Below are 20,992 nucleotides of genomic sequence, written 5' to 3' on the forward strand. Positions count from 1 at the left end.
AATTTTCATCCTGTTTCGGATATTAAACTGCATTTGCCCTACTTGTTTGGTTGGGCCTACTAACGGTGTCTGCCGCTCCTTGCTTTTCTCCTCCACTGAACAAAGCTGAACCTCAATTTTCATCCTGTTTCGGATATTAAACTGCATTTGGCCTACTTGTTTGGTTGGGCCTACTAACAGTGTCTGCCGCTCCTTGCTTTTCTCCTCCACTGAACAAAGCTGAGCCTCAATTTTCATCCTGTTTCAGATATTAAACTGCATTTGGCCTACTTGTTTGGTTGGGCCTACTAACGGTGTCTGCCGCTCCTTGCTTTTCTCCTCCACTGAACAAAGCTGAGCCTCAATTTTCATCCTGTTTCCGATATTAAACTGCATTTGGCCTACTTGTTTGGTTGGGCCTACTAACGGTGTCTGCTGCTCCTTGCTTTTCTCCTCCACTGAAAAAAGCTGAGCCTCAATTTTCATCCTGTTTCGGATATTAAACTGCATTTGGCTTACTTGTTTGGTTGGGCCTACTAACGGTGTCTGCTGCTCCTTGCTTTTCTCCTCCACTGAACAAAGCTGAGCCTCAATTTTCATCCTGTTTCGGATATTAAACTGCATTTGGCCTACTTGTTTGGTTGGGCCTACTAACGGTGTCTGCCGCTACTTGCTTTTCTCCTCCACTGAACAAAGCTGAGCCTCAATTTTCATCCTGTTTTGGATATTAAACTGCATTTAGCTTACTTGTTTGGTTGGGCCTACTAACGGTGTCTGCTGCTCCTTGCTTTTCTCCTCCACTGAACAAAGCTGAGCTTCAATTTTCATCCTGTTTCGGATATTAAACTGCATTTGGCCTACTTGTTTGGTTGGGCCTACTAACGGTGTCTGCCGCTCCTTGCTTTTCTCCTCCACTGAACAAAGCTGAGCCTCAATTTTCATCCTGCTTCGGATATTAAACTGCATTTGGCCTACTTGTTCGGTTGGGCCTACTAACGGTGTCTGCCGCTGCTTGTTGTTCTCCTCCACTGAGCAAAGCAGTGCCGCCTGTTTACTCCTGTTACCAATTTTGAACTGCATTTGGCCCACTTTATTACTTGGGCCTACTAACTATGTCTGCCACTCATTACAGTTGTCCTCCACTGAACAAAGCAATGCCGCCTGTTTAGTCCTGTTACCACTTTTGAACTGCATTTAGCCTACTTTATTATTTGGGCCTACTATCTGTGTTTCCTTCTCATCCTGCCCATTGCCCAGCCACTGCTAGATGAGTCTGCTGGTACATTGACCCAGACTACTACATTCCCCTTGCACTCTACACAACCAGAATCTGACCATGCTGAAAGTCAGGTTCCCCTTCCTGCATACTATACCACCTTACACGGGGACAAAGAGGAAGGTGCAGATGAAAGTGCAGGTTCCTTCATCAGGTGGGGGGACATACTCGTTGGCGACGTCACTGGCACAGGGCCCCTCATAGTACGCAAAAGTGTCTCAGCTGGTGGGAGGCGCCCCCGCCGTGCAAACACACCGCCGTACTTTGAGGGGCCCTGTGCCAGTGCCAATGCGAACGAGTGGGCCCCCCCTGCTTGCTCAGGATCACAGCACTTGCAAAGTTTAAATACTTACCTCTCCCTGCTCCACCGCCGTGACGTAGTCCATGTTTCCTGGGCCCACGAAAAACTTGAACCAGCCCTACCCCCCCACAACTTTAGCCAAATGACCCCTAATTTTCAACGACTAACTTTTATTATAAGATAAATTAAGATTGGCAAGCTTAAGTAACAAGAATTGATGTTTTTGGCATTAAAATGGGCACTGTAGGTGTTTTCCTGTCCTCCACTCACTGTCGACTTTGATTCCCCATTAACTTGCATTGGGTTTTGTGTTTCGCCCGATCCCCGACTTTTCACAATAATCGGCCGATTTCATCTGACCCGACTTTTGACAAAGTCCAGTTTTGCGAAACATGACTCGATCCTAAAAAAGTAAAAGTCGCTAGACTCTAGTCACAAGATGGCAACGCAGGACTAGAGCTGCACTGGGAAGAGCTGAAGACTGCTGCGTGTAAGTATATAACTAGGGAACTTAGATTACTAGCACCACTCCAGTGCTGAAATTAAAAAAAACACGCTGGAGGGGTGTTTTAATAAAATGCTGTGTAAAGTTTTAAAACTTTCCATGCTGGAAAAAATTGTTAAATAAAACCCCAAACTAATATACGTTAAGTTACTCTTTGACATTGCACAAGCCATAAATGTGTCATATTATACTTTTTTCTGCTGTGATTTCCCTTTGCTCTGTTATGAGTCAATTTAACGTTTGCCAGATCTTTGTATAAAATTAATATTAACGCAATCGTAACAATCTGCAGAATAATGATTGTAAGTTTTTAAATAATTTGTTTCTTTCTATTCTTCAACCCCACCTCAGAAAAAAAAATGTATATGTGATCTGAATACCTGATAATAAATGAAATTATACTATTCGCCCAGCATAAATAACAAGAATGAATTGGACTACAATGATGGTGGAATAAAAAAGTTACAGCTATAGGAATGTGGTGATGAAGGAGCAACTGATCCGCGAAAAGAAGGGGCTGCTTCTCCGATTTAGGGCTGGGTTGTCTTTAATTTTTCTTTATTCAGTCGCCATGACAGCACCACGAGAGAGGGGATCTGCCCTTTAGGGACAGGAAATCCACAGACATAAAAAAGGCGACACCTCTCTTCCTCATCAGTTGGTTTCCTGTCCCTGACATGCGAACCTCTACAGGCAGACCTTGTGAAGAAGGTTGAAGAAAAGAAGACTACCCAGTCCTGGCGGTCTGACGCAGGTAGCGGGAAGGCCCCTACCTCGGACTGTCCAGGACGCAGGAAGCACCACACAGCAGGGGGACTGCCTTGTGTTAGGTGTCAGCAGAGGGAAGCAGCCTTCAGAAGGGCTTGCTTCCTAGTGACAGTTCGCCGCAGGTACCCGGTAAGTATGTGGTACCTGCTCCTGGGGCCGTGTCTGGCGGGCCTTTCCGGGTCTGGTCGCGTCTTGCGGCATGTCCGGGTGTCTATGGAGGCGCCGCGGTCATGACAGGAAGGGGCATTCCCTGGCGAGGCCAGCGGCTCATCTTGATGATGCGGCCAGCGGCGCAGTCTGATGATGCCACCGGGCATGCGCGGTTGAGCCACGCCAGATGGTGGCGTATCCCTCTGGATTAACGCTGAAAGCGGGTGCAGCGCGGCCTGGGGGGGCCCTATTGTCAGCCGGGGGTGCGGCCTCGGGAGGGGGAGGCCAGTGCTCACGTTGGTGCCAGGCAGGTCATGCGGAGATCCTGCTTACCCCCATCCGGGGGCGGTACCGTTGGGGGCATATTTAAGGAAGGATATGGAAGCTGCTGAGTGTCTCAGACCCATTTTTCAAATGGAGTCACTGGAGCAAGAAGCACTGCAGCTTGAGAAGCGGCAGCAGCCTCAGCCCATAGAAGAGACCCATGCTATCTCCCAGCGATGGCTACTTCCTGGGCAAAGAGACCAGAGGTATTGATTGAAGACATTTGTAAGGTGGCCACATAGTCTTCTCCATCTACTTTTCTTAAACACTATAGACTAGATTTGGGTTGCTCCTCTGACCTCACGTTTGGGAAGGGTGCTTGAAGCAGTGGTCCCTCCCTAGTCTCTTTTACTTCTCTGAAAGTCTCTCGTGGTGCTGTCATGGTGACTGAATAAATACATAAGCTACTTACCGGTAGCGGTGTTTTTCAGGAGCCCATGACACCCTTATATTCCCTACCCTTTTCTTTTTCTTGTATGGGTCATCGCCCTTTTTCCATTTAAGGCCTAAGTTTTTCCACTGGGTGAATTGTACTATGTTTAAAATTGTGTATATGCTACTAACCAGGGAGGTCCTCTCGTGCTCTGTAAACCAACTGATGCGGGAGAGAGGTGACGCCCTTTTTATGTCTGTAGGTTTCCTGTCCCTGAAGGGCGGATCCCCTTTCTCGTGGTGCTGTCATGGGCTCCTGAAAAACACCGCTACTGGTAAGTAGCTTACGTATTTTCTGTGCATAGCGGTGCTTGCAGGGAACTGTAGCACAACTCCACTTATATCAATGGGGCTGTGCCAGTGTGCAAGTAAAAACGAAGGAAAAAAATATGGAAAATGCAGTGTTTTCCAGCGCTCCAGGGCCCAGAGAGACAGGGTAACCAGGAGCTTGGAAAGAGTGGAGTTTTATTAACAGCGTGTTTCAAAGTTATTCTTACTCCTTCATCAGGTATAAAATACTGGCAGTTTAGGGGCTGTGCCATGGGGACTCATTTTGCCCCAAGTTACGCAAATTTGTTTATATGGCATTTCGAAGTCCCTGCCTATTGCGGCTGCCACCCTGTTGTTGGGTCACATCTTCTTTTATAATCAATTTCTAGATGATTTCTACTTTATTTGGACTGGTACCTCTCAGGAGGTCATCTCCTTTGTAGAAAAAACTTATCCAAAACAACTGGGGTTTACATTTTTCAGTTAATTACAGAAATAGGAGTGCAGCAAAGGCCAGACATATTTTGGTGATAGGACTCTATAATTAGGAGGACAGACAGGGTCATATGCCGCCGAGACTGTGAATGCCGAACAGTGTGTTGTCTGTAGGGTTATCGGGTTCAACATATTGCAGATCGGATAGACACATTGCTGGGAGGAACTGGGAAAAATCCAACTGCCATGGTACATATCGGTACCAATGACAAAGTTAGAGGGAGGTGGAAGGTCCTTGAAAACTCTTTCAATTTCATCCCACCATCAACTTAAAACTCAGCTACTCCAGCACTGAAATGAACTTTTAGGACACCATCATTAAGCTGCAGAAGAATGAAATAGAGAAATCCCTTTATCAGAAGCCAATCGACCGACTAACATACCTTAAATGGGACAGTTTCCATCCAAAACACATAAAAACTCTATTGTCTACAGCCAAGCCATAAGATACAATCGTATATGTTCCAACCCTGTGAATAGTGATGAACACCTTGGTCGCCTCAGAAAGACCTTTTTGAATCAGGGCCACCATCCAAGAATAATTGAAAACCAGATTACAAGAGCCACCAGAATATCAAGGAATCTCCTGCTACATTACAAAGCTAAAGAAGAAAACAACCGGGTGCCTCTAGTAGTCACCTACAATCCAAATCTGGAGGTGCTAAGGGGAGCTGCACGGAAATTACAACCTTTACTACAAAAAGATGCCGCTTACAATCCATTTTTCCAGACCCCTCACTACTGTGTTTTAGTCAGCCCCCAAATCTAAGAAGTATAATTGTCAGAAGCTCCCTGTCCTCTCCAACAGCTGCAGGTACCTTTCCTTGCAAGCAGAAAAAATGTAAAACCTGTCCATTTATAATGACCACGGACAAGATAAAGATCAGGACTACAAGATCCCAGGTACTTTCAGCTGCGTCACTTCTAATGTGGTGTACCTAATTATTTGTACTAAATGTCCAACTGGGGGTCTGTATGTGGGGGAGACAGGGCAAAAGCTTAGAACAAGAATGAATTCTCACCGCCACACAGTAAGAGAAAAAAGAATGGATCTACCTGTGGCGATACATTTCTGTCTCCCTGATCACAACACCATGGACATGGAGATTACTTGTATTAAAGGGTAATTTCAAATCTCAGAGAGACAGAAGAGTCTGGGAATATAAACTGATGATGACCTTTGACACACTCAGTGCAGGAATGAATGTGTCGCATGGATTATGTCTTTTTACATCAGCTAAGGAATTTGCTCCTCAGACCGTGTAGGGGCATCATAACACAGAATCAGACCCCAATCAGAGGACAACAAAACATTCACACTCCTTTTCTATGAACTGTTCCAATATTTATGGACACAACTGTTTATCTCTCTCGCGCAATGGTAGTTCTACTTCACGTCACCTGTCTTGTCTATGGCATTACATTATTTCTGGGCTGTATTGTGCATAAATATGTGATTCTTCAAAATTTGTATTAGTCTATGCCTGACGAAGGGACCTGCCTGATTAAGGGACCTGAGTAGTCTCAAAAGCTCGTAGACTATCACTTGATCACGGCTATAACATATATTTTTTTATCTTTTTTGATTGCACATGCATCAGATATATATTGGCATCTAGAATACACCTAGTCTAGGAGTGACTAATGTGTTAATAGTATTAAATGTCTGCAGGCAAATGCAAGAAGTCGTGCAAACAAAATTAATGAATTGGAGACTCTTATGTTGGTCACAGAATATGATGATGTGGGTGCGAAGAAACCAGATTGTATCTTAATTTCCCAGACAACCATGTTTTTGCAAACCAAAACAACTGGCTTTTTATCTGTATATTGGCTTGTGAATTTAAGTGTTTATGTCTGGAGGTTCACTAAGACAGGCTTGCCAACTGATATACTATCTAACATACTGTGTAAAGGCCCCTTCACATTAAGCGACGCTGCAGCGATACCGACAACGATCCGGATCGCTGCAGCGTCACTGTTTGGTCGCTGGAGAGCTGTCACACAGACCGCTCTCCAGCGACCAACGATGCCGGTAACCAGGGTAAACATCGGGTAACTTAAGCGCAAGGCCGCGCTTAGTAACCCGATGTTTACCCTGGATACCATGCTAAAAGTTAAAAAAAACAAACACTAGATACTTACCTACCGCTGTCTGTCCTCCAGCGCTGCGCTCTGCTTCTCTGCTCTCCTCCTGTACTGTCTGTGAGCCGGAAAGCAGAGCGGTGACGTCACCGCTCTGCTTTCCGGCTCACAGACAGTACAGGAGGAGTGCAGAGCACAGCGCTGGAGGACAGACAGCTGTAGGTAAGTATCTAGTGTTTGTTTTTTTTTACTTTTAGCATGGTAACCAGGGTAAACATCGGGTTACTAAGCGCGGCCCTGCGCTTAGTTACCCGATGTTTACCCTGGTTACCAGTGAAGACATCGCTGGATCGGTGTCACACACGCCGATCCAGCGATGTCTCCAGGGAGTCCAGCGACGAAATAAAGTTCTGGACTTTATTCAGCGACCAACGATCTCCCAGCAGGGGCCTGATCGTTGGTCGCTGTCACACATAACGATTTTATTAACGATATCGTTGCTACGTCACAAATAGCAACGATATCGTTAACAATATCGTTATGTGTGAAGGTACCTTTAGGGTACCGTCACACTATACGATTTACCAACGATCACGACCAGCGATACGACCTGGCCGTGATCGTTGGTAAGTCGTAGTGTGGTCGCTGTCACACAGACAGCTCTCCAGCGACCAACGATGCCAAGGTCCCCGGGTAACCAGCGTAAACATCGTGTTACTAAGTGAGGGCCGCGCTTAGTAACCCGATGTTTACCCTGGTTACCAGCGTAAAAAAAAACAAACAGTACATACTTACATTCTGGTGTCTGTCCCTTGCCGTCTGCTTCCCGCACTCACTGACTGCCGGACGTAAAGTGAAAGCACAGCACAGCGGTGACGTCACCGCTGTGCTCTGCTTTCACTTTACGGCCGGCAGTCAGTGAGTGCGGGAAGCAGACGGCGAGGGACCTGACGGACACCGGAATGTATGTATGTACTGTTTTGTTTTTTTTACATTTACGCTGGTAACCAGGGTAAACATCGGGTTACTAAGCGCGGCCCTGCGCTTAGTAACCCGATGTTTACCCTGGTTACAAGCGAACGCATCGCTAGATCGGTGTCACACACACCGATCTAGCGATGACAGCGGGAGATCCAGCGACGAAAGAATGTTCCAAACGATCTGCTACGACGTACGATTCTCAGCAGGATCCCTGATCGCTGCTGCGTGTCAGACACAGCGATATCGTATGGATATCGCTGGAACGTCACGAATCGTACCGTCGTAGCGACAAAAGTGCCACTGTGTGACGGTACCCTAAGTGTGTAATAGTGACTGTACATAAGGTGTGGTAAGCTTTGTTTATTGAAGTGTGCTGATATGCTAATAGTGCTTATTGATCCCATCACCATTGTTTACCTTTCTTGATGTTGGACTGAAGGACCCTGGACAAATCTAAAAATAGCCTTGGGTATAAAAAGACTCAGAGATCACATCATGGGGACTGAAGTAACACAGAGCTACCAGCCGGACATTCTGCATACCACCCAACAGACAAGAGAAAGGATTGCAGCCAATTCATCATGGCACCATCACGAGGGACACTGATCTATGATTCTATAGGAAACAACCTAGGGGTTTTAGGCTCCGGTTGGAAGGACAGCCAGGCCAGCGTATGAGAGCACCCACTGACCCCGTTCCTCCACAGTGGGCATCACGGAAACCTGGCTGGATGAAAGCCATGACTGGGTGACAAACGTAGAGGGTTACACTACATTTAGAAAGAACAGGAAAGGCAGAACTTCTTTTGGTCTGCATTCATCTCCAATTACTTTTTTACATTATGTAAATTCAATAAAATTATTTATTTGGTTAATAATATCGTGTTGGAGGACTTTGTTTTTTCTACACATTTTTCGGTTGTTTATGGTCCTCTGTATTTATACTTTAGGGCTATTCTGTCCAAATTAGCAAAGATATCTACAGAGACAAATCGCAAGTGACATTAAAATAATCTCCCAAAATTTTATAAATACATCAAAGCCAAAAGGAAAAAAAAATGTTATCGGCCCCTTGACAGACAATAATAAAGTTGTTATAGAGGACAAAGAAAAGGCTGAGATATTAAACAGGCACTTTGCATCTGTTCACCAGTGAACTGAGTGTTCCAGGGATCATTCAACAAGGCAACAATCAAAGTTCACCACTTGATATAACTAGTTTAACACAAGAAGAAGTACGCCTGCATCTGAGCAAATTTAACATTGACAAATCCTCCGGCCGGATGGCATTCATCCATGGATACTAAGGGAATTGAGCTCAATAATTGACAGACCACTATATCTCATATACTTAGACTCTCCTGTAACAGGCATGGTGCCACAGGATTGGAGGATGGCTCACGTGATACCGATATTTAAGAAAGGTAGGAAGATGGAGCCAGGCAACTACCGTCTGGTAATCCTGACATCAATAGTGTGCAAAGTTTTCAAGGGCATCATAAGAGATGAGCTGCAGAGATATAATGTAGATAATAATAATTAATGCCGACCACAGCAGGTAGTAATGGCCGACACTATAACAGCTTTTAAAAACGGGCCGGACAATTTCCTCCATACACATAACATCGTGGGTTATAGATAAATTAGTGACAAAATGAACAATTGGTGGAGAAAGGTTAAACTTGATGGATCAAAGTCTTTTTTTCAACCTATGTAACTGTGTATTATAATATTGTCAAAGAGCAAAGGTCCAGAACCACTGCTCAAAATTCAATGAAAACAGCATAAGGCAAAGTACTAACAACTGTGACATTGTTGAAGAGTGTAATATTTTGTATTTGGCTGCCTTTGTTGTTAAGAAGTATAGAATGATTGTTCCGGATCATGGCTCTTGAACAATAATACAATATATATACACACAATCATGTGGAGGAGATAAAAAGAGCAAAAAGCAATAAAAAATAGAAGTCTTTCTTTATAAAATACATTTTATTACAAGCGAATAGTAGAAAAAAACTAAATATAGTCATATAAACTATGCTATACTTTATAACACCAGCTTGAAAAATGATTTTCAAATTCGAAATCTTGGCCTATTGAAATGTTGCAACAATTACTGCATCAATGGGGCGTGGCATGGAGGCGATCAACCTGTGGCACTGCTGAGGGGTTATGGAAGCCCAGGTTGCTTTGATAGCAGCCTTCAGCTTGTCTGCATTGTTGGGTCTGCTGTCTCTCATCTTCCTCTTGACAATGCTCCATAGATTCTCTATGGGGTTAAGATCAGGTGAGTTTGCTGCCAATCAAGCACAGTGATACTGTTGTTTTTACACCAGGTATTGGTGCTTTTGGCAGTGTGGACAGATGCCAAGTCCAGCTGGAAAATGAAATTTCCATCTCCAAAAAAGTTGTCGGCAGAGGGAAGCATGAAGTGCTCTAAAATCTCCTGGTAGACGGCTGCGCTGACTTTGGTCTTGATAAAACACAGTGGACCTACATGTATAAACACTTAGGTTCGGATACGGCTTTAGCCCCTTACTGCCATTGGACAGGATAGTACATCCAATGGCAAAAGACAAATTTCACAGAAAAGACAAAAAATAACCTTGGGGATATATTATAGAGCTCACAGAAAAAAAACCCAGAATTAAAAGTTAACCTTTATTGATATAATATAATAAAAAACACAACCATATAAGTGCACTATTTCACCATCACCAATATAGCAGCATACTATAGGAAAGGCCAAGATCGTGCCAATACCTACACTAAACTAAACAGCCCTACCTACCAGCGGAGGTTGGCACCCTATTATCCTGCGCAATGGCGCCCCCGCTCCTCGTCGACTCACCCTACTACCCCTAATGGGCCCTGCTAGGACGGGGAAAGAAAAGAATCATACAAACAGTGCCCCTCTGGAAGAAATGATGAGTCAGCAGCAATGACTCAATGGACCTATATCACTAGCTGAGCTTTCCCTTCCTGTCAGCGGGGGTTGGCACCCTAATAAAACGCAAATGGCGCCCCCACTCCACGACAACTAACCACTAATCTGACCCTATGCTGCTGCTGCTGCGATTAAAAAAAATGACATACTGTACTTACCTCTTGTCCTGAGTAGGCGGGGACACCGGCACTTGCGATATTCACCTGTCCCCGTTCCACCGCTGCGCACCACTCCGTCTTCTGCGTCCTCTGCAGTGACTGTTCAGGCCGGGGCCGGCTCGCACACTAAACACGTCATCGCCCCCTTTGACCTGAACGTCACAGGCAGAGGACAAGGAAGACGGAGCAGCGCGCAGCGGTGGAATGGGGACAGGTGACTATCGGAATGCTCACCCTCCCCCATTATACTCACATGCTCCCGGCGTGTTGTGTGCTGAGACGTACCGGGAGCAGGTAAGTATGATTTGACAGCTGCCGCTCCCCTCCCCCGCCGACCCCTGGGACAACGACTCGAGTATAAGCCAAGAGCGGCACTTTCAGCCTGAAAAAATCAGCTGAAAATCTCAGCTTATACTCCACTGCATGGATGTCCCCACTTATGCAGGTATCACAACACAGTACATGTATACAGGACCCCAGTATATGCTTCTGTCTAAGTCATGTTTCTCTGCTCTTATATAGTAATTTGCACTATGTGTAGGCTTCACCCTGCCCTTCAGGTGGCCAGCTTTCGAAATAGGATGAGTCCAAGATACCAGTCATACATCAGACAATGGGCCATAAACCCATAGATACATAAAAAGCCCACAAGGGAAAGATAAAACCACCACAGACAGAGGTTAAATAAACCTTAATGTTTTACAATAGCAAACAGAAACATAGAACTGTTTGTGAACTGAAAGGGCTTCAGACAATAAACAATATTCAAGATTGTGTCACAATGAGCATTGTCTGTATCTAAATGTATGACCAGAAATGCTGCTCTGTAATGGTCTGAATGCATTCTGTATATTTCAGTATGGACTCAAAATAGACATTTTTATATTTTTATGCAACAACACAAAGCAATGCCTGCACAAATTATAGCAAAAATTACTCATAAAATATAATGCAAGTATCCAAAATCAGGTAACCAGGAAAATAGCCAGTCCCACTATCTTGTGTAATGTGATTATTATCAGCATTTAATTGATCTATTTGGGACTGAAGATCTATGCTGTGATCAGATAGGTTAAAGCAACACATACCATCAAATTCTTGACATCCTTGATTATAATTTATGGGCTAACAGTAATTAATCTATTGTTGCTCTATTTTGCAAAATAACCTTTCGATAACTTCGTATATCTAGCAGAATGTCTTCCAGGGTTCTACTTGTGGTTGACTTAACAATCCTTTCAAGGCTGCGGTTATCCCGGTTACTTTTTTGCACCTTTTTCTACCACACTGTTTCCTTCCCCTCAACTTCCATTAATATGCTCGGATACAGCACTCTGTGAACAGCCGGCTTCTTTATCAATGACCTTTTGTGGCTTACCCTCCTTGTGGAGTGTGTCAATGACTGCCTTCTGGGCATCAGTCAGTCAGCAGTCTTCCCCATGATTGTGGAGCTACTGAAACAGACTAAGGGACCTTTATAAACCCTTAGGAAGCCTTTGCAGGTGTTTTTTGTTAATCATTCTAATTTACCGATATAATGACTTTGGGGTTTTCATTGGCTGTAAGCCATAATCATCAACATTAACAGAAATAAACACTTGAAATAGATCACTGTGTTTGTAATGATTCTATTTAATATATGAGTTTCACTGTTTGTATTGCAGAACTGAAATAAATTATCTATTTGATGATATTCTAATTTTTTGAGAAGCGCTTGTATATATGCTCCGGGGGACATTTTATTACTTCATTGTGCGCTTTTTGCACTGTGCATACACAGGGCATCTAACATAAAGCATCATAATAATATTATTAAAGGATGATGTTTTGCAAACATACGTGGAATAGACTTGGGCGAATTTATACGACATTTTAACAAGTTGCAAGTCTGAAATAATCCGAAATAATCTAGGAAAGCAAACCTGCACACTTTCAGTGATAGAATCCGGACATTCTCTGATTAATTGCATCTTAGTAAAAAAAACTATTGAACAAAAGAATGTTACATTTGGCACATGCAAGAATAGAGAAACAAAGAGGTGCAAATTATACCTCGACCCCTTTTTAACAATATGATATATATGAAAATTAATTTGTTAACTTACCATAAATGAAAATACTAATTTTCAGATATTGACTGTAATTCTCTGGATATAAAATATATTGGTGGGAGGCACAATGTTATTCCACAAAAGCTCGGGAGCAGTATTGCCTCCCTACTCCATAAAAGAAGGGAAATATCTCACATGGTAGATATAGATACAGCTTTCATAAAAGTGATTGTCACGTTATCGCTCCACCTTCAGGGCAGCAACCAATTCACTTTATGCCTTCCTCCATACTAAAAGTCAGGAGCACATTGTCAAAAACGCCAAGTTCCAAACAGTATTGTAAGATTTACAACTTTTGGGATTTTCTTACCTTGAGCTGGAGCCATTTTAATTTAGGACTCTGGAGGGACTATTGGCAAAAGTCATAGCTCAGAAATACCCAGTGACCCTATAATATCTTTTTATTACATGTATTTTTTTTTTTAAATATAATTGATAAAATGATGACCCATACAGAGCCTAATGCAAATACGGCTGTTTATGGAAGTATCTACTACAGAAAAATAAGAAGTACTCAACAGAAAACAAACCCCAGGAAATATCAATGTAAAATAATATACATTTGAAATATATATAAAATAATATGTGGTACTAATATAAGGACCAAGTGAAGGGAAAACCAATAAACAAAAACAAAGTCAAAAGGAGAAGTGAAAATAAAAGTAATGACCCTGCAACGATTGCATTATATAAGAACATATGTAAACTTTATTGAATAAATAAGTCACAGTAAAAACATCCATCAGTGACGAAAAAGCATCATTCATAATCAGCGTTGTAGAGAAATATAAAAATATATACAGACATCGAGACTTCCACGAAAGGGACATATCCCCTTCACATTGAACATATGAGGAAGAGAGAAAGTAATTATAACAGAGAAAGAGAGCTGACGCTTCCATCCCCTTTGAAATAGGGGCATCCTGCAGTGACCAGATAATTACAGCAGAGATATTTGCTGGGGAGAAGAGAACAAGAAGTACCTTTCCCAAGGATAGAGCTTGCTCTGATCAAAGAATCTGCTTTGGCCTTTTGGAGCCAGTGGTCAGCAATGAATCTTGAGGTTCTACATTGATCCTATATTTATGTGAGATATCTTTCAGCGTCGTAGCAAAGGGGTGAGCTTAATGCATTCACTCACATCACCGTAAGGCCATTCTCAGCACTACAACTCAATAACGGTCAGATGGATGATGCTACCCATACCATGTTTCATCTCTATAAACAGGTAAAATCGCAATAATAAACAGGATGACAATATCTACAGCCTGGTACACGCAGGAGCAAAGAAATCCTGAAAGTTAGGGATGTCATAAAATTCTGGAGGGCCTAGCACATTCCACAACCAGCCCCCACATGAGCTAATCAGCGACAGGTTCGTGGGCATAGCCTTGAGCTAGAAAAAATGAAAGTTTGGGTGTCTGTCTTTATTCATTCTGGAAGATATAGTTCGTGGTGAGAGTGTTCCATTTTCCCAACCGCACATCCCGCAGTAGAAATTTGCAAATGGCACAGCAGCAGTCATCCATGGGCCATGCATGAGGTATCAGAGTCTGGGCCAGCATTCCCAGCTTTGAATTGAAGTTTCAATGAGAATCTGGTGATTAAGGGAGCGGTGTAAGGGAGCGGTGTAGCCTTCTAAGCTTGGCACCCTGATACCGCATGCAACATCTCCAATTATTTTTTTATTCCAGCCACACACAGATCCTGCTTCGCACTAGCTCAATAAGTCTCCTCCTTCTCTCTGCAGCAGCTTCCTCCTCCTGCCCTTTTGCTTCTGTTTCCACGTTGCAGCATCAGCACAGGAGAGCAATGTTAAAAGTGGCCAATCAGGTCAATGACATCCTCTGCTCAGTCATAAATGTGAGAATAATTATTGTGTAGAGGCACAAAGGGGCATTATCACTAAACTAGGTGGTGGCCCGATTTTAACGCATCAGGTATTCTAGAATATGTATGTAGTTTATTTATGAAGTTTTCAAAATAATGCAATTTATACACAGGATTTGGCCAGCGACCAATTAGTGAAGCGTGGTTCAAATTCCGCGCCAATTCGCGGGCAGACTGCGCCTGTCGCTGATTGTTCGCGGCCGGGTGTGACCAATCAGTGAAGCCAGGGCCGGATCCAGGTTTTTGAGGGCCCCGGGCAAAAGAGTCTCAGTGGGCCCCCCTCTTTAACACATACCACGATTCATGATGCACAGATACAGCAGAGAAATATAGCACAGCCAAGTAGCGTATAACACAGCCCACGTAGTATATAACACAGCCCATGTAGTATATAGCACAGCCACGTAGTATATAGCACAGCCACAAAGTCTATAACACAGCCACGTAGTATATTGCCCAGCCACGTAGTAAATAGCACAGACATGTAGTACATTGCCCAGCCACGTAGTATATTGCTCAGCCACGTAGTATATAGCACAGACACGTAGTATATTGCCCAGTCACGTAATATATTGCACAGCCACATAGTATATTGCCCAGTCACGTAGTATATTGCACAGCCACGTAATATATTGCCCAGCCACGTAGTATATTGCCCAGTCACGTAGTATATTGCCCAGTCATGTAGTATATTGCCCAGCCACGTAGTATATTGCCCAGCCACGTAGTACATTGCCCAGCCACGTAGTATATTGCTCAGCCACATAGTATATAGCACAGACACGTAGTATATTGCCCAGTCACGTAATATATTGCACAGCCACATAGTATATTGCCCAGTCACGTAGTATATTGCACAGCCACGTAATATATTGCACAGCCACATAAAATATTGCCCAGCCACATAGTATATAGCACAGCCACGTAGTGTATAGCACAGAGACGTAGTATATGACACCGCCCATGTAGTATATAACACAGGCCACGTAGTATAGAGCACAGCAATGTAGTATATTGCCCAGCCACGTAGTATATTGCACAGCCACATAATATATTGCACAGCCACGTAGTATATAGCACAGCCCACATAGTATATAGCACAGAGATGTAGTATATAACACAGCCCACGCAGTATATAACACAGCCCACGTAGTATATAGCAATGTGGGCACCATATCCCTGTTAAAGAAAGAATTAAAATAAAAAAATGTATATACTCACCCTCCGTCGCCCCCCCCCCCCCCCCTGGATCCAGCTCAGGCGTTTACCGATGCTCCTTGCAACGCTCCGGTCCCAAGAGTGCATTCCCCATAGTTTGTAAGCTTGCGAGCAGGGCCCTCACTCCTCCTGGTATCTGTTTTGAACTGTATTTCTGTTATGCTGTAATGTCTATTGTCTGTACAAGTCCCCTCTATAATTTGTAAAGCGCTGCGGAATATGTTGGCGCTATATAAATAAAATTATTATTATTATTATTATTGCGGTCTTGCGAGATGATGACGTAGCGGTCTCGTGAGACTACTATGTCATCATCTCGCGAGACCGCAATGCATGGACCGGTCACCGGAGCATCGCGAGGAGCGGGAAAGGCCTGGGCTGGATCCGGGGGGACGACGGAGGATGAGTATATAATGTTTTTGTTTTTTTTTTACTATTTTTAACATTAGATCTTTTTACTATTGATGCTGCATAGGCAGCATCAATAGTAAATAGTTGGTCACACAGGGTTAATAGCAGTGTTAACGGAGTGCGTTACACCGCGGCATAACGTGGTCCGTTATCGCTGCCATTAACCCTGTGTGAGCGCTGACTGGACGGCAGTATGGAGCGGGCACTGACTGCAGGGGAGTAGGGAGCGTTCATTTTGCTGCTGGACTGTGCCCTTCGCTGATTGGTCGTGGCCGTTTTGCCGTGACCAATCAGCGACTTGGGATTTCCGTGACAGACAGACAGACAGACAGATGGACGTGACCCTTAGACAATTATATAGTAGATGGAGGCAGAGATCATGCACTATTACTGTGTGGGGGCACAGAAGGGGCACTATTGCTAAATGGAGACAAAGATTACGGTACTATTACTGTGTGGGGGCGCAGAAGGGAGACAATATTCCTGCTTAGGGCACTATTAATGGTTATAGCACTAAGGAGATTTTGTAGAGGTGGGGAGGAAAGGTGATGAGAATAAGATGTCTGTGTGTTAGACTCTGCACAGATGACTCCTGAATGGGGTAAGTTGGAACTTTGGGGGCAGAATGGAGGAGAAAAGGGACTTTGATCCGAAGTGACTTAGCTTGTGAGTCATTATATTTAAAAGGGTTGTCCGGTCTAAAAATGAAAAATCTGCAGTCACTCTTTGTGACTGCAGACTTATGAATCGCTCCAGCTCATGCTCTGTGAGGTTTCTGAGCCGGGAACGACGATGATGTATGTGATATGTATATTCCTGGGCAGAAGCCGTCCATAACGCATTCATTACCGCTGAGAAACCGGCGAATCCTCGCAGCCAATGCATTAGGGAATTCGTAAGTCTGCAGTCACACATCGAGACAGCAGAATTATCAGTTTAGACCAGTCAACACATTTCACTTGAAAGAGCTGGCATCCACATTTATACGATCCCCGCGTTATTTTCTCCTTTCTCTGCTAAAAGTGGAGACAAATCCGCCGGTATTCCAATCCATTCCGGAAGGTAAATAGCTTCATATCTAAAAAATGTCATCATTGGAGAATCTGGCATTGTAAAATTGGTGAGATAAATGGTTTCTCCTCCTGCCATATAGGAAGACCAAAACCCAAAAGATCCAATGGTCATAATGGTATGGTTACAATGTGCCAAGACGGCAAAGTCATGGGCCGGGGAGGATTCTTTACCATCGCCAGCAAAGTGAACGTCTCCAAAAGAAGCATTAATATTCTCCTTACACCAAGGCATACCATTACTGGCCACCACAAAGAGGGGGTTCGAGTACTTATTTCGGTAGTAGGCCATGGCTTTCTCTATATATTCTTTATCTGCTACAACTCCTTTGCGATCTCTTGGCATCACCTTAACATAGTCACCTCTGCGAACATGCACCCCGATAAAGGTGATATTTTTGCGATCTCCCCTCACTTGGGCGAGGTATTCATTAGCTTCTTCTTTGACATAGTCATGGAAAGTGAATTCCTGGAGAATCTCATCTCTGATGTGGTGATAAAAGGTCCATGACCATGGAGTGCCTGAAAACTGTACATGTTCATCAGAAATGTTCCTGTATTCAGGTAGCATCCAGTTCTTTAGCAGGTATCTCTTCCATTTCATGCGATTGGCCACCTCCAGTGGTAGAACCGGTACCTTTATCCTAAATAACTGGGATAACATATCGTGCATTTTGGGTAAGATGTAGGGTTGATGACCATTCATCTTGGCTAAAGCATAGAGGGTTGCGTATTTTCCCATTTGGTTTCCCAGCCGTCCTCCAGATTCTATTATCCAAACACTATTCACTGGATGGGAAATTCTTTGCGGTCCTAAATATTGATAATGTTTTTCTTTATTATTCTCCTCGATGGTTTTCCAGAATAACGTTGACTTCAAATTGTCTATAGTGATGTATTCCCAAATGACGAAATTCAGGATGATGAAGAAAAGCAATGAAATGATCACCGTCCAAGTAACACATCTGTTCATTGTCCAAGCTCTCCCGGAGCCAATGATATCTCTATATAAAGACAAGAGAAAAAGAAAAGTTCATCTTACTGTAACAGAGCAATCACCTTCTTTTACTTTGAGTTACAAACTTAATACATTTGTATTGGAAGGTAATCTTTACATTAAAGGAAATCTATCAGGAGGTTTTTTATAATCTGAGGGCAGCATGATGTAGTGGCTGAGACCTTGATTCCAGTGATGTGTCACTTATTAGGCTGTATATTTGTTTAAAAAAAAATCAGTGTTTGGTGAGTAGGAGATTATCACTACAGGACTAGGTGTCTTCTGTCATTTAGTCATCCGCTTTGTGTAACCCCCACTCCCACTCCCATCAGTGGTTTTAAAACAATGACTATATTTTAATAAATCCAGGAGTGAAGACATATCACTTAAAGCACCTCTCCAACATTTATTTTTATCGCAGATCTGGAGTGGTTCTACTAATTTAACGAAGCTGCCATCTTCATCTGTTCCCAGTGCCGCTTCAGCAGTTTGTGACCTGCCGGATCGCTCCATTGTTTGCTTGGTGATCCGGAAGTCACAACTCGCTGTATGTCTATGAGTCAATCAGAAGTTGTGGTCACAAGATGGCAACACAGGACTAGAGCTGCACTGGGAAGAGCGGAAGACTGCTGCGTGTAAGTATAAAACTAGGGAACTTAGATTACTAGCACCACTCCAGCGCTGAAAAAGAAAATCACGCTGGAGGGGTGTTTTAATAAAGTGCTACACAAAGTTTAATAACTTTCCATGCTGGACAAAGTTGTTAAAAGAGACCCCAAACTAATATACGTTAAGTTACTCTTTGACATTGCACAAAACATAAACGTGTTGCATTATACTTTTTTCTGCTGTGATATCCCTTTGCTCTGTTATGAATGAATTTAACGTTTGCCAGATCTTTGTATAAAATTAATATTAACGCAATCGTAACATTCTGCAGAATAATAGTAGTATTTTTTTACAGCATTTGTTTCTTTGTATTCTTGAACCCCACCCCAGAAAAAAAAATGTATATATGATCTGAATACCTGAAAATAAATGAAATATACTACTACAAGTACTATTCGCCCAGAATGAAAAACAAGAATGAATTGGACAACAATGATGGTGGAATACAAAAGTTATAGCTATAGGAATGTGGTGATTAGGGTTGAGCGACCTTGACTTTTTTAGAGTCGAGTCGTGTTTCGCGAAACCCGACTATCTTAGAAGTCGAGTCGAGTGGAATTAGGGTTAGGGTTAGGGTTAGGGTGCATAGTCGGCAGTGAGTGGAGGCCAGGAAAACACCTACACTGCCCATTTTAATGGCAAAAACATCCATTCTTGTTACAGAAGCTTGTCAATCGTAATTTACCTTATAATAATTGGAAGGCATTTGAAATTGGGGGTCATTTGGCTAAAGTTGTGGGGGGTAGGGCTGGTTCAAGTAATTAGTGGGCCCAGGAAATCTGGAACACGTCACGGCAGTGGAGCAGGGAGAGGTAAGTATTTCAACTTTGCAAGTGCTGAGATCCTGAGCAAGCAGGGGGGGCCCACTCGTTGGCATTGGCACTGGCACAGGGCCCCTCAAAGTACAGCGGTGTGTTTGCACGGCTGGGGCGCCTCCCACCGGCAGCAACACTTTTGCGTACTATGAGAGGCCCTGTGCCAGTGACGTCGCCAACTAGTATTCCTCCCCTCACCTGATGAAGGAATCTGCACTTTCATCTGCACCTTCCTCTTTGTCCCCGTGTAAGGTGGTATGGTATGCGGGAAGAGGAACCTGACTTTCAGCAGGGTCACAATCTTGCTGTGTAGCGTGCACGGGGAATTTTGCGTTATGGGTCAATGTACCAGCAGACTCATCTATCACTGGCTGGCCAATGGGCAGGATGAGGAGGAAACACAGATATAGGCCCAAAGAATAAAGTTGGCTAAATGCAGTTCAAAATTGGTAACACAGGACTAACCAGGGGGCATTGCAGTGGAGGACAACTGGAATGAGAGGCTGACACAGAGAGTAGGCCCAAATCAGTAAGTAGTCGAAATGCAGTTCAAAATTGGCAACCGTAGTAAACAGGCGGCACAGCTTTGTTCAGTGGAGGAGAACAGCAAGTAGTGGCAGACACCGATAGTAGGCCCCAACCCAACTAGTAGGCCAAATGCAGTCTAACATTAACAACTACTTAACGAAAGCCTGAAAATGGAATTTCAGGACAGGAAACCAGGAGAACAGCAAGGAGCAGCAGACACTGTTAGTAGGCCCCAAACCAACTAGTACGCCAAATGCAGTTGTTCCATTTAACCACTATTTAACAAGAGCCTGAAGATAGAAGCTCAGGAAAGGCAACCTGGAGAACACCTTGGAGTGGAACACACCGTCTCTACACCCCATACACAATTTGTAGGCCTAATGCAGTGTAGTTTCCAACAACTACTAAACGAGAGCATTAAGATCGAAGCAATGGCGAGGAAACCTGGGGAACACCTTGGAGTGGAACACACCATCTCTCTACACCCCATACCCAATTTGTAGGCCTAATGCAGTGTAGTTTCCAACAACTACTAAACGAGAGCCAGAAGATCGAAGCAATGGAGAGGAAACCTGGGGAACACCTTGGAGTGTAACACACCATCTCTCTACAC

The 20,992-nt window shown here is 43.7% G+C and overlaps 1 protein-coding gene across 1 annotated transcript; it reads right to left on the reverse strand.

Moving 5' to 3' along the window:
• Positions 1-17,274: 17,274 nt before the first annotated feature.
• Positions 17,275-18,343, reverse strand: LOC138652187 (galactoside alpha-(1,2)-fucosyltransferase 2-like). Its single transcript, XM_069742956.1, has one exon. The coding sequence runs from the start codon at positions 18,341-18,343 to the stop codon at positions 17,282-17,284; it is 1,062 nt and encodes a 353-aa protein (XP_069599057.1). The 3' UTR covers positions 17,275-17,281.
• Positions 18,344-20,992: the final 2,649 nt, after the last annotated feature.

The sequence above is a fragment of the Ranitomeya imitator genome, chromosome 10 (genome assembly GCF_032444005.1).
Source record: "Ranitomeya imitator isolate aRanImi1 chromosome 10, aRanImi1.pri, whole genome shotgun sequence".
In the NCBI taxonomy this organism is placed as follows: Eukaryota; Metazoa; Chordata; class Amphibia; order Anura; family Dendrobatidae; genus Ranitomeya; species Ranitomeya imitator.